This window comes from Myotis nattereri, assembly GCF_964212035.1.
Source record: "Myotis nattereri genome assembly, chromosome: 10".
NCBI lineage: Eukaryota > Metazoa > Chordata > Mammalia > Chiroptera > Vespertilionidae > Myotis > Myotis nattereri.
The window spans coordinates 61585752-61600691 of NC_138085.1; the positions used below are offsets into that span (position 1 = coordinate 61585752).

A 14940-nucleotide genomic window follows, 5' to 3' on the forward strand; every position below is an offset into this window, starting at 1 on the left:
TACCTAACTCATAGGTTGTTGTTGTAATAATTAAAAAGTTAATTTACATAAAGCACTTAGAAGACTGTCTGGCACATAGTAAGCATCAGTTTCCTAATCTGTAAAATGGGAACAATAAAATTTATTACTTCACAGGTTGTTAAGCACATTAAAAAAATCAACAAATACTTGGTATTTTTATTAAAACATGGGTGAGTACCAAAACTAATTTTTAATCCAGAGAAAAATATTGCATAATGGAATATAACAGAAAATATTGTGAAAAACGTTATTTCCATTTTGGTGTTGAATCTACTTACTGGAAAACCATGAGTAACTTGGCAAACGTATCCACTTTCCACTGTATAAGACACAACTGAGTAATTCCATCTCCTAGATCTGGCAAAGGATTTAAGTCACAGATACAAAAGACAAAAAAAAAGGGGGGGGGGAGAAAAACCCACAACTAAAATAGCAATCTGAAAATAATATTACTCTCAAAATTCAGCCACTGACAAAGAAAAAAGAAAGTCTAGTAACATAAATTAATAATCAAAAGCTATTTACAATTTTACTTGTAGAGAAAACAACACTAACATTTTAAAAAATGGGCACTAAAAAAATCTTGTTACAAGCCTTCTAAAAAAAAACAGAACAAATGTTGCCATCAAATTCAGAATTTAAAGGTCAACTAATTGGAAACCAAAGAAGCATAACTTCTACTTAGTCCATAGCGGACCAAGAAAATTTTGAGGAGTCAAGAGTGTGCTAACTGCTGAGAGGCGAAGGCAACACCTGGGAAGTTACCCAGGAGGTTTAGCAACACGCACATAATTTATGATTTTGACAAAAGTCATTGTATGAGGTGATTAGAATTGTGAAAAACACCAGATAAATCACAGTACAACCTAAGAAATGATTTTTATAGAGAGAGGAGCAAAAGACAAAAGCACGTGTCACTAACTTTGAGTTAGGATAAGCTCCCCCAACTTGGAGATAGTCAACTGGTATTTTCAAGTTACAACTTTGATTGTAATAGAGATAAGCAAAGCAAATTGATATTGGGTACTAACGGCATAACTTTAATCTTTGGACCTAAAAGATGTTAAAGCACAAAAATTTAAGATGATATTAAACTGAATGATGTTTTTCTGGGTTTTAGTGATATGTAGTTATATCATTAGAATACCTCTGTGCTAAGAGATTCTTAGCTAGCAGTGAAAGGAAGATTTAAGATGATCATTTCTGGACATCTGATACCTGTACCAGCCCTCCATCCAAAAGGATTATGCAGACTACAGTTGAAGAAGCCACCTGTAAGTTACTCTGATCAGTTATGAATGACCATTAATATCATTTATCCATTCACCCAGACAGCATTGTCCAACAGAAATACTAGTACATAATGTGAGTCACATGTATAATTTTAAATTTTCTAGTAAAATTAAAAAAGTAAAAATAAACAAGTAAAAGTAATTTTAACATTTTTTATTTAACCCAATATCCAAAAATTATCATTTCAACATGCAATCAATACAAAAATTATTGCAAGAGAATGTAAAATATTTTACATTCTTTTTTTCATACTAAATCTTTGAAATCTGGTGTGTGTTTTACATTTGCAACACATTTCAATTTTACCTAGCTTTATTTCAAATGCTCAACAGCCACCTGTGGCTAGTGGCTGCCATATTGGACAGTGCAGATCTAGAATCCAAGTTCCCTGGAAATAGAAACAAGGCTTATCTTGTTCACAATTGTGACTGCAGCATTAAGAACAGTGTCTGTCACAGAGTCAGCCCTCAATGAGTATTTTTGAATGAATGAATGCACAAATGAATGAATTTATCTATTCATTTTATACACATATATGCCCCCCAACTTCTTGTGACATAAATAAAATTTTAATTACATGATTAGAATTATTAAGAAAAAAAAGAATTATTAAGAAAAGCATATAATTATCTTAAATTAAATACCAGCTGAAATGATAGTTTAGTGGTACATAGTCAATATAAGTACTGTATTTTTTCAAATACAGTATTAACACATTTTACAATCAATAGAGAACGTTCTTCTATAATCACTTTAAACATAACTTTCCTAAACATTTAAGTAGATCAAAATGCTGTCACACTTCTCTAATAAAATCAAATAAATTATAGCTTTTCTCTCTGGAGTAAATGCACTCTACATTCATCAAATACACATAATGCTTACATATTCCATTGCATAGTATTTGCAATGAAATGTCTTTGTCGCCGAAGCCGGTTTGGCTCAGTGGATGGAGCGTCGGCCTGCGGACTGAAGAGTCCCGGGTTCGATTCCAGTCAAGGGCATGTGCCTGGGTTGCAGGCATATCCCCAGTGGGGGATGTGCAGGAGGCAGCTGATCGATGTTTCTCTCTCATCGATGTTTCTGGCTCTCTATCTCTCTCCCTTCCTCTCTGTAAAAAAATCAATGAAATATATTTAAAAAAAAAAAGAAAAGAAATGTCTTTGTCTTAATTTACTCTAAGACTGGCAAAAGACTAGACCAAATATAGCTTCAAAGCCCTGACAAAAAGTTAAATTATAGTCATTCTGTGTCGTGTGTATCCCCAAAAGTACTGAGATTATTTAACAGAAATGAAATAGGCCCTACATCGCTGCTGTTTAATAACACAGGTTAAGGAGAAAAGCTTACCTTCTCTGCTAGGAGCTCTCTTATCTTGCTTGCTTGAACTCTAAATTTCATGAGTTGGGACTCCAGAGCTACACATCGCTCTTTCCAATCTACTGGTCCTTCTGTCTCGGAAAGCTCTGCCATATTTATTCTATAAAAGAAAACATTCAAATGGCATAATACCAATGAGCATTCAGGGTAATTCATTAAATCCTCTGATGTACACATTCTAATAATCATCTAATCATATCCAGATACAAGTTTCAAATTCTAAGATAAACTCCAGAACTGGTGATAGCACATGGAAAGGACTTAGTTGGATACGGTATGCCAGGGTTGGAGGTCTAACTGTATTAATTAAATTTTCTATGTAACCTAATCTTTCTCTGTCTCAGTTTACCCAATCTAGAAAAAGGGGGACATGATAGTAAAAAATCATTCTTTTTCATGGGTATGTTATGAGGGACAAATTAAATAGTGCAGTTTTTAATAGCACTTTGGACAGTAAAATAGCACCACAAACATAGAGTACTATTATTATTTTACCTCTGCTCAACAGATAAGATTTTTAAAATCTATCAGCTCATAATTTTATCACACTCTTAAATTTACAGAATTATTACAGTTTGATTCTATTGGTAGAATGACAGAATTACCTAAAGAAGCATTATACCAGTGCTACAACTAAGGCTTGGATTTACTATATATTATAATTATTATCACCACCCTAAATTTGTCCAAGTCCAGGTTGTTTTTCAAGCCAAAAATGCTTTGGCATATTTAACTGGGCAAAGTATTATAACCCTAGACAAGTTTGCATAATTTTTATTCGGTACAAGAGGAGAAAACATATAAATGTAAAATTTAGAATCACCTACATTAAGCAAATAAATCTGGAACCAGTTTCTTATTAACTTTCCTTTTGGAGGAGAAAGGTTTTGAAATTCTAAAGAGCAAAAAATAGTACTTGATTTTGAAAGCCTGATTATTTCTGGCTCCGGGATTCATGAAAGTAATCTGAAATGTTTGTTAATGTTTTATCAGGTCATTTAATAAATAGCCTGGTAATAATATATTTCTGAATTGGTCTTGCTATAAACGGACAAAATTTGCATTAGAAGTGAATCTCCTGAAGAAACCAAACCTGTCATTTAATATATGTGACAGCAAAACTCTCAGAACCCAAGGATAGAACTGCAGTTGAAGATGTCCTTATTCTGCGCTTTTGTTTTACAAAAATATGTCTCCCTCACATATTAACCAATTTTTCCCCAATATTTAGTGTAATATAACCCCTAACTTATACCAGTTTTCAAACCCACAAAAGATTATTTTCCTAGCATAACTATTGTTTTATGCTTGCTCTGGCCAGGTGGCTCAGTTGGTTTATACAAAAGGTTGCAGGTTTGATTCCTGGTCAGGGCACACACCTAGGTAGCACGTTTGATCCCCAGTTGTGGGGGGGCAGGCGTATAGGAGGCAACTGATGGATGTTTTTCTCTCTCTCTTCCTCTCTCTCTCTCTTCCTCTCTCCTTTTCTCCCTCTAAAATCAATAAAAATTGTCCTCGAGTGAAAATTAAAAAATATTTATATTGTTTTATGCTTAAATCAGTTTTCACATTAATACTTATATCACTCAATAATTTACAAATAAATATAAGCAAAGTTGTCCTATAGAAGCTACAACTTTATTAAGGGCACCACAACCATGGAAACAATTCTCTTTTCATTTCTTTTGTTTATAGAAGCATCACCCCATTGTTTTCTGAGTTTTTTCCCTAAAGATATTGGCCTAGTTAATGACCTTTTTCATTATCCACATTAAATTTACTATCAATAATGTAGGAGTAAATAATGCAGTTTGTCAATCACAAACTTTTTCTCAATTCTACCGCTACTTCATTTTTCTCTTCATTAACTTTAGAGTGGACAAGGAAATAAAATGTGGATGAAATATCCTATATAATAAAAGGGTAATATGCAAATTGACCCTAACAGCAGAACAACTGGGAATGACTGGTCACTATGACACACAATGATCACCAGGGAGCAGACGCTCAATGCAGGAGCTGCCCCCTAGTGGTCAGTGCGCTCCCACAGGGGGGAGCTCCACTCAGCCACAAGCCAGGCTGACGTCTGCCAGCACAGAGGTGGTGGCAGGAGCCTCTCCCGCCTCCTCAGCAGCGCTAAGGATGTCTGACTGCAGCTTAGGCCTGCTCCCTGCTGGAAAGTGTACATCCCCCTAGGGCTGCCGGGCTGCCAGAGGGATGTCTGACTGCCAGCTTAGGACCGATCCCCCGAGGGGTCCCAGACTGCGAGAGGGCACAGGCCGGGCTGAGGGACCCCCTCGAGTGCACAAATTTTTGTGCACTGGGCTTCTAGTTAAAAATAAAAAGCAGTCCTGGAAAGACATCTTTAAGTCTTGAGCCATTCATATCATTGCACAAAAATGTAGGGACACTATTCTAAAACAACAAGAAGAGTGTATTTCATGTTAACTTTTGCTCTACATTTAAAATAACTTGTTTATGTTTTACTGTAAAATTATTACAGTTAAAAAATAACATACTTTTAACAAATGAAAATAAGTCAATATAATGCACCATATGAATAGAATAAAAGACAAAGAACACATAATCATTTCGATAGATTCAGAAAAACATTCAACAAAATCCAACACCTTTTCATGATAAAAACATCAACAGCCCAGTCAGTGTGGCTTAGTGATTGAGCGTTGACCCATGAACTAGTAGGTCACCGTTTGATTCCTGGTCAGGGCACATGCCTGGGTTGCAGGCTTGATCCCCAATAGGGGGCGTACAGGAGGCAGCCGATATCAATGATTCTCTCATCATTGATGTTTCTCTCTCTCCTCCTGTCCTCTCTCTGAAATCAATTAAAAACATAGTTTTTAAAAGTCAACAAACTAGGCCCTAGCCGGCTTGGCTCAGTGGATAGAGCACTGGCCTATGGACTGAAGGGTCCCAGGTTCGATTCCAGCCAGGGGCACATGCCTGGGTTGCGGGCTCGGTCCCCGGTGGGGGGTGTGCAGGAGGCAGCCGATCAATGATTCTCTCTCATCATTGATGTTTCTATCTCTCTCTCCTTCTCCCTTCCTCTCTGAAATCAATAAAGAAATATATTTTTAAAAATTAAAAAAAAGTCAAAATACTAGTGATAGAAAGGAACTTTCCCAACCTGATAAAGAGCATCTATGCAAAGCCCACAGCTAACATCATACTTAACAGTAAATGACTGATCCACCCAAGATTAGAAATAAGACAAGGATGTCCACTCTCACCTCTTGTAGACAGCATTGTCCTGAAGGTTCTAGCCAGGGCAAGAAAATGAAATAGAAAGCATGCAGACTGGAAAGGAAGAACTAGACTACCTCTATTTTCAGATGCCATGATCTTGTACATAGAAAATTCCAAGGAACCCACCAAAAAAAACTACTAGAACTATTTGAGTCCAGTAAAGTTTCAGGTACCAGATCAATATACAAAAATCAACTGCTTTTCTATACACTATCCAGGAAAAATCCAAACATGAAATCAAGAATATATTCCATTTACAACAGCATCACAAATAATTAAATACTTAAGAATAAATTTAACATTAGAAGTGCAAGGATTGTGCTGTGAAAACTGCCAAACATCACTGAAAGAAATTTTAAAAGACCTAAGTAAATGAAAAACAGCCCATATTCATAGATTGGAAGACTTAACATTGTGAAGATGGCAATACTTGCCATTGGATATAAACATTCAATGAAATCCCTGTTAAAAATTCCAGAAATTGACAAGCTGATCCTAAAATTCATATGGAAATTCAGGGAACCCAGAATAGCCAAAACAATGTTGAAAAGCTGTAGGACTCACATGATCCAATTTCAAAAATTACCATAAAGCTACAGTAATGAAGACTATATGGTATTGGCATAAAGACAGACATGTAGGTCAATGGAATAAAATCAAGAGTACAGAAATAAAACCTCACATTTACATTCAATTGAGTTTTGACAAAGGTGCCAAGACCATCCAATGGGAAAAGAGTAGTCTTTTTAAAAAATGGTGCTAGAGGAAGGTTGAGAATTAGGTGAAAAAGGTAAAGAGATTGAGAAGTACAGATTGGTAGTGACAATAGTCATGGAGATGTAAAGTACAGCATAGGAAATATTGTGCCCAGTGAGTACTGGAAATATCAAGAACACTTTGTAAGGTATATAATTGTTTAGCCACTATGCTGTACACCTGAAACTAATATAGAAAAATATTGAATTTAAACTGTAATGAAAAAATAAATTTAAAAAAATGGTACTAGACAACTGAATATCCACATGCAAAAGAAAAATTTGGACCCTCACACACACTTTATATTATATACACAATTTAACTTAAAATGGATCAAAGACCTAAATATAAGAGCCTAAGTTCTAAACTCTTAGAAGAAAGCACGGGCATAAGTCTTTGTGATTCCGGATAGACAACAGTTTCTTAGATATGATGTGTAAAGCATAAGTAATTAAAGAAAAATAGATAAGTTGGACTTAAGAAAAATTTTAAACTTTTGTGCTTCAAGGGATACCATTAAGAAAGTGAAAGATAACCCACAGAATCAGAAGAAATATTTGCAAATCATACATCTGATCAGGACTTGTATTCAGAACACATAAAGGACTATTACAATTTAACAAAAACAACTAAAAAGTAGTCAAAGAATATATTTGTATATAGATATTTCTCTAAAGTATATATACAAATGGCCAATAAGCACTTGAAAAGATGCTTAACATCATTAGCTATAAGGGAAAATGCAAATCAAAATCACAATGACATACCAAAATATATCAACAGGATGGCTATAATAAAAAAAGACATGTAGTAACAGTGTTGGTGAGGATGTAGAGAAAGCAGAACTCTCATACATTGCTGCTGGGGATGTAAAAATGGCATAGTTGTTTTGGAAAACAGTTTTAATGGTTCCTCAAAATTTTTATCATAAAATTACCATTTGACACAGAAACTCCAATACTAAGTATATACCCAAGATAACTGAATACATAAAACCACACCAAAATTTGTACACAAATGTTCATAGCACCATTATTCAAAGGGCCGAGAAGTGGAAACAAACTAATGTCCATAATCAGATGAATGGATATTATTCAACTACAAAAAAAGGAGTAAAGTATTAATGCATGCTACAATGGATGAACCTTGAAAACATTACCCTAAGTTCCAAGTGTAAGAAGCCAGACACAAAAGGCCACATATTGTGATTCCATTTATATAAAATAGGTAAATCGAAGGAGACAGAAAGTTGGTTGGTGGTTGCCAAGGGCTGTGAAGAAAGGGCAATAGTGATCCATTTGCAGTTTCTTTTTGGAGTGATGAAAACACTCCAGAATTAGCCCAGCCAGCATGGCTCAGTGGTTGAGCATCAACCTATGAAGGAGGTCACAGTTCAATTCCGGGTCAGGGCACATGCCTGGGTTTCGGCCCCATCCCCAGTAGGGGACTTGCAGGAGGCATTGATGTTTCTCTCTCTCTCTCCCTCTCCTTTCCTCTCTGAAATCAATAAAAAAGGGAAAGAAAATGCTCTAGAATTTGAAGTGCTGATGGTTGCACAGCCTTGTGAATTTACTAAAAACCACTGAACTGTATACTTTAAAAGGGTAAATTGAATGGTTTGTGAATTATACCTCAATTTTAAAAAGAGCATATACTCTATTTACAAATGAGTAAAAAGTAACAGTTTAAGTGGATATATATTAGGTCAACATTTACACACTCAATGAACCATTGTTTGCAGTTATCCCTGTCAAGAATTTCACCATTAGCTCAAGTAATTTAGAGGTAATTCTTAACCTCAAATATGACAAGAATCAGACATATATCTTTCGAAGAGTACTTTGCTATGAAAATGACACCATATATAAATGCTACATTAAACATGCCTATTCATATCTTCGGTTATGCTAATGACCTATTTTACAATGAAGTAGCAAAACCTTAACATAGTGTTGGCATTGAACGTCTGCATTCCCTATTAATAAGATCATATTTAAAAAATTTTTTTTTCAAAACTAGATTGGTTGGCTAATAGTCTGCCCTGAGGTCTAGACACCTGATGTCTTCACTTCATTCTGTAATTTCAGTTAGTCTGAAGTAACTGCCCTGTGAATGCATCATTTTGAGCAAAGACTCTAATTTTGAACCGTGTCCGACATCCTTTTCCACTACCTCTGATTTTATAGAACCAATTGTATAGCTTTGGGATCCGTACCCACTTGCTAAATAAAAGTCATCACTACAGCGGACAGGAAAATGCCTTGGCTTTCCAAACGCCCCCGGTGACTTGTGGAAATATTTACGGACACAAAATTAACTGTTGACAATTGCAGAGCGAAAGCTCTTTTCTCTGAATCTTTGACTTCCTGTTTCTCTTCCAAATCCCAAAAGGGAAAGAAAAAGAAAAGAACCAATTCATCTACGTAGGCTGACCCCGATGAAGCTCAGGGTGGCAGCTGGTACTCCTTAATTCTCTCCTCTTAGGGCACAGCTTAACTGGGCCAGGTAACTGTGTATTTTTATTTTATTTTTTCTAAAGCAGAAAAGATGTCTTTCTTGACCACACTGAGGCATGCCTTGTTTAAGGAGCCTCCGGACCAGCACCCACCGCCACTTGGGCAAAACCTGTGACCCAGACCAGCCGGGCTCCTCGCCCCACAGCTCCTGGGGGGGGACACACCGCTGTGCGGTCCAGGCTTGCGACGGGCATTTGCACAAAGAAAGCAGTGACCTGCAGGTAGCACCGCCCTGGGACTTGCACAGCGTAAAAGGTTTAACTTTTCCTTCCACGGCGTTTCGCACATCGCAGTCTAGGATTCCAATGTTCCGTCTTTTCTTTAAAGTGGTTTGAGGACTTCGGGGCCAGCGCAGTTGCGTGGTAGGGCACCCCAGGGCACGCGGATATCCCGGCAACCCCAGGTGTAGAGAACACTTCTTTAGTTCAGAGAAGTTTCGTCCCGGCGGTCCCGGTGGGGCTCCCCACCAGCGGAGGCCGGGCCGCAGCATCCCTAACTGCGTGGGCCCCTGGGCCGGGGACGCGGGGCTCCGGGCGCGTCCCCCTGATCGCTGGCTCCACGCCACCAACCCGGGCCCCACTTTGGCAAACAAAATGTCACGGGAGACCGGGGGGCTAGGAGCCACCGCCCCCAGATGAGACCCCAGTCTTGGGGGGCAGCGAGGCGGGGGGGACGTGGGGAGAGGGAGGCGGGAGGCGCGGGGGTGGGTCTTGCGCCAGCCGGTCCCAGCCCCCGGGTGCCCGCCCGCCGCCCCCATTCTCCGGCCGGCGAGCCCCCCGGGAACGCGCGCTCTGCAGGGGGCGGGGATCCCCGCGCATCCGAAGCACTGAGGTCGCCTCTTGGCCCCCCGCCCTTCCCATCAGCCTACCTCGGTTACGGGTCCCCAGTGGCCGCGCCCGAGGTCCCAGCCGCGCCCGGTGCGGGGCTCCAGGGGCTCTCCACCGGGGCCGCCGCACGCCGAGCCCGCAGCGGGCGGGGGCGGGGGCGGGGCACGCCTCCTGCCGGGACTGGCGGCCGGAGTAGCCCATCGGAGGTCGCAGCCCAGCGCCCGACGTCACCTGGAGGTGTGGCTCTGCCTTGGACTCCTCCCGGCCTCTGGAGCGGGAGGCAGTTTTGTCCTGGAGTGTGTGCCCCTAGCCTTCGCCACACCTGGAGCTCAGACCCCGTGGGGACCGTCACCTCCTTTCTTTTCCTTCTGCCTCGACCCCGCGCCCACCTGTGTGATCTCCCAGCCTGACGTCTCTCTTCTTGGCCCTCCATCCTTCACCCTTTTGCCAGGTTAAGCGTCCTGAAGTTTTGAGGTACCCCCTGCCAAAGACCCTCATTGCCTTCCTTTTGCTTAAATCATCAAAAACAAGATTCCCTGGTTTCGTATTGGAGGCCTCCATCCTACTTTTTCAGCTTTATTTCTCACAGCTGCTCTTCACGCAGCTAAGCTGTTGTGTACCTTCCCACCCCCAGAGAAGCCCTTTTGGAACATTTACTAGGTGTACCGGCTAATAATGCGGATTTGTTTCATTAGCTGGAGTTACACACATGTTGATATCTATGCAATTTGATGTGTATGCTATTTTGTTGTATTGACAACAAGCTTCAAAACTTCATATGTCAAATTTTCTGAAGGTATTAACATCATAGCTATTTTTACACTTAAAAATGTCGAATTCTGTGCCAAATAAAAGGGCATTTGTGGGAACTTTTAATTCATTACTTCATTTTGAAGAAAAGTGCTGCTGAAGGTTATCGTATACTTCGGGAAGCTGATGGTGAACATGCTCCATCTCAAGATGCCTGTGAGCGCTGGTTTAAACGCTTTAAAAGTGATGGTTTTGATGTGAAAGACAAAGAACGTCCAGGTCAACCGGAAAAGTTTGCAGACCAACAGTGACAAGCATTATTGGATGAAGATGCGTGTCAAACTCAAAAACAACTTGCAGAAAGATTCAACGTTGCTCAGCAATTTCCGATCGTTTACAAGCAATGGGAAAGATTTTATAGGAAGGAAAATGGGTGCCACATCAACTGAACGAAAGACAAATGGAAAACGGAAAGGTCATCAGTAAAATGTTGCTTCAATGGCACGAAAGAAAGTCTTTTTTGCATGGAATTGTGACTGGAGATGAAAAGTGGATTTATTTTGAGAACCCCAAACGCACAATATCATGGGTTGATCCAGGTCAACCATCAACATCAACTGCAAGGCCAAATCGCTTGGTGGGATCAGGAAGGTGTGGTATTATGAGCTTCTAAAACCAGATGAAACCGTTGATCGTAAAACCACCAGAATGGGCCAGAAGACAACGGCAAAGTAATTTTGCTTCCTGATGACACACCATCAAACACTTCAAAACCAGTTAAAGACACGTTAAAAGATCTTGCCTGGGAAGTATTAACCCATCCGCTGCATTCACCAGACCTTGCTCCTTCAGATTACGTTCGGATCGATGGAACATGCACTTTCTGAGCAGCACTTCAAAACATATAAAGAAGTGGAAAATTGGGTCTCTGAAGGTCTGCCTCAATACTAGAAAAGTTCTATTGGGATGGTATCCACAAATTACCTGAAAGGTGGGGGAAATGTGTAGTTAGCGATGGACATTACTTTGAGTAAAGCACTTTTGATGTGTCTCTTGAAATTATCGTGTTTTCTTTGATTACAAAATCTGCTTTTTTAACTGGTAAAGGGTCATTTCTCATTTTTAACCGGTATCCATATTGTTAACTGGTACACCTAGTATCTACTATTGCCTGTGTTCGCCTTGAGAAGTTCTAACTATCCTCTTCTAAGACAGGTCAAATCATCTTCTCCATGCAGCCATGCTTCTCTCCCCCACCTCTTCTCTTGTTTCTGCTCCCTGAGCACTTAGGTTTTTACTCCTCTTGACACTTAGCTCATTCTGCCTGTTGTAGTGCCTTTTATTGCTCCATTAGACCTTTGAAATTTATTTTCTTCCTTTTGCATCTTTCTCAGCAGCCAGCGCAGAGAATTATACAAGTAGATGAGTGATAATTTAAGTCTAATTAGATTTTACTTCCCATAATGGGATCTGAAGAGGCCAATCTGGGGGCGGAAGGGAGGAAGGGAGGGAGGGGAGAAGGGAGGGGAGAGAGAGAGAGAGAGCAGAGGGAGAGGGGGAGGGAGGGAGAGGGGGAGGGAGGGAGAGAGAGAGAGAGAGAGAGAGAGAGAGAGAGAGAGAAGAGGGAGAGAGGAAGGGGGGAAGAGAAAGAGAGAGAGAGAGGGAGAGAGAGAGAGAGAGAGAGAGAGAGAGAGAGAGAGAGAGAGAGGAGAGGGAGAGAGGAAGGGAGGGAGGGAGGGAGAATTCTGAATGTTATGGGTAATCCTTCCCCAGGTTCACAAAACTAGGTCAAATTGCTCTCTTTGGTTCACAGTTGGCCAATAGAGGGTGTCAGAGGCTTTTCCCACTACAATCTTTTTTTTTTTTCCTAAAGCTCATTTCACCTTATATAGAAAAAGCACGAAAGAGATAAAAGATTTACAAAGTTCCTTACAGGGAAGGCAATAAGTAAATATGACTAAAAGGCCAGTAAGCGAGTATCAGGCTTCCATATTTCTTCCAGATGAGCACTAATTTTGGACTGGATCCCAGACTGCCCCCACACATCAAATTCCTTTTGCCTTCTGTGGGAGCTGATGATGCATATCATATGAAAAATTGTCTCCAAACAGCTTTGGCAAATAAGCAGGCTGGACGGGGCTTATTTTACAGAGCACACAGGAGTTAAATAAACACAGTTTAAGTAACTTGCATCATTTAACACAGCAAGTTAGTAGAGCCCAAAGAACTAAGAGCAGGAGAAAGAGAGAATGCCAAAATAGAATCACTTCCGTTGGTGAGTCAGAATACTAAATAGACAAGAGAGCTGAGTGAAGAAAGTCACTCATGAAAAGAAGCTTTCTAAACTCTGCTACCACCCATGCAAGGCTCAGCCAACGTTTACTTACTGTCACCTTTTTCTAGAAAAACATGACAAATTGAATTTGTTTGGCTGTGAAAAATACAGTGGAGCAGCATCCTGTTTCTGGCTGTGCTAAGAAAAATATATGGTACAAGGGACTATTATTTAGCAATAAAAAGAAATGAAGTGCTGATAAATGCTATAACACGGATAAACCTTGAAAATATTATGCTCAATGAAAGAAGCCAGTCATAAAGGACCACATTTTGTCTGATTCCACTTACATGAGATGTCCAGTACAGCACATTTATAGAGACAGAAAGTAGATTAGTGGTGATGAGGGGCTGGGAAGGATAGGAGTGATGGCTAACGGAGAGGAGTTTCTTTGGGGGACACAAAAACATTCTAAAACTTGTGTTGATGATTACATAATCCTGTCAGTATACCAGAGGCCATTGACAGGCACAATTTAGATGAGTGATTTGTATGTTATATGAAACATCTCAATACAGGTGTTCTGAAAAACGAAAACTACATGTTGAATTTTATGTTTTCTATATTAAGTAGCAGCAGTTGGAAAATATCTCTGACCAGCCCTCATGGATGTTAATGGCATTATGCACCTTTGTTTTATAGCATTTACCTCAGCTGTAATATTATACTTATTTCTGGTTATTTGGTTGCCTGTCTTCTCCCCCCACCCCCCCCACCCCCCCCCCACCCCCCACCCCCCCCCCCCGCCACACACACTGGACTGTAATGAGAGTAGAAACTGTCTGGTTTTCCTTTTTACTATATATCCAGCATATATGGCGCAATGCCTGGCATGTAGTAGGTACACAATAAATAGTTGTTAAATGAATGAATGAAGGTGGCAAGGGAGATATAATTTATTAAGTACACATAATATTCCAGGCATTGTACTAGGTTCTGAGGGATACAAAATGAGCAATGCCAGACATGGTTTCTGTCTTCAGGGAACTGTGGTCTAGGGGGAAATATGCATGTTCATTAATGTCCACACAAATCAATGCAGGGATGGGCAAAAGTAGGTTTGAATTCAACCACCTCAGGAGGCAGTGGGGCTAATCCAAGCAGGTCACTGAATTCAGGTTTGTGTATTGATTTTCAAAGATGACAAGAATGTGTAAACAATGAAGGCTGGCAAATCGAGCACTTGCGAGATTGCACCTAAGTGTGCTGTGTCTTTCTTTTGATAAAGCTATTGTAATAATTGTAACCTGTGCGTCTTTTTCCATATGAACTGTAAACCGACCGTGCCCACCCCTGTATATAATTACAAATTGCATTAGATGTTTCGAAGGAAGAGCACAAGTTGCTCTACAACCGAATAATAAAGGGATTTGGCCCAGTCCTAAGAGTCAGGACGGCCTTTGAGAAAAAAGTTGAGCTGAGGTGTGAAGGAAGTAGCCAGGCAAAGCAAAGGGATCATGGGAAGAGTATCCCAGACTGTGGGAACAGAAGCTACCAGCCCCTGCAGTGAGGAGAAGCCTGAGACATCGGAGGGGCTGAACGCCAGTGAGGCAGGGACACAAGGGGCAGGAGAAGAGAAGAGCAGGAGGTGGCTGCAGAAGAAAGGGGTCGATCGTCTGGGACCTTAAAGAGTAGGGCTTCTGAAACCTCAGTGAGGATCTTGTTAAAATGCAGATTCAGACTCAATAGGCTTGAGATGCGGACCAAGATGCTGTATTTCTAACAAGTCTCCGGAGTACACTGTGAGTAGCAAGGTTGTGACGACATTATTCCAAGAGCACTGGAAATCCACTGA

The 14940-nt window shown here is 40.2% G+C and overlaps 1 protein-coding gene and 1 pseudogene across 2 annotated transcripts in view; one reads left to right on the top strand and one right to left on the bottom strand.

The window, feature by feature from the left end:
* Positions 1–10207, bottom strand: part of PLEKHH2 (pleckstrin homology, MyTH4 and FERM domain containing H2) — a 77886-nt gene extending 67679 nt beyond the window's left edge. Inside the window, exons 1-2 of the mRNA XM_081101481.1 lie at positions 10102–10207; positions 2665–2794 (exon numbers count right to left, since the gene is read on the bottom strand). Coding sequence (XP_080957607.1) covers positions 2665–2787 — 123 coding nt within the window. The 5' untranslated portion in view covers positions 2788–2794; positions 10102–10207. The remainder of the gene's footprint in view (positions 1–2664; positions 2795–10101) is intronic.
* Positions 1–14940, top strand: part of LOC308525747 (ferritin light chain-like) — a 1112779-nt pseudogene that overhangs the window by 571431 nt on the left and 526408 nt on the right. The gene's annotated exons all lie outside the window — the stretch shown is intronic.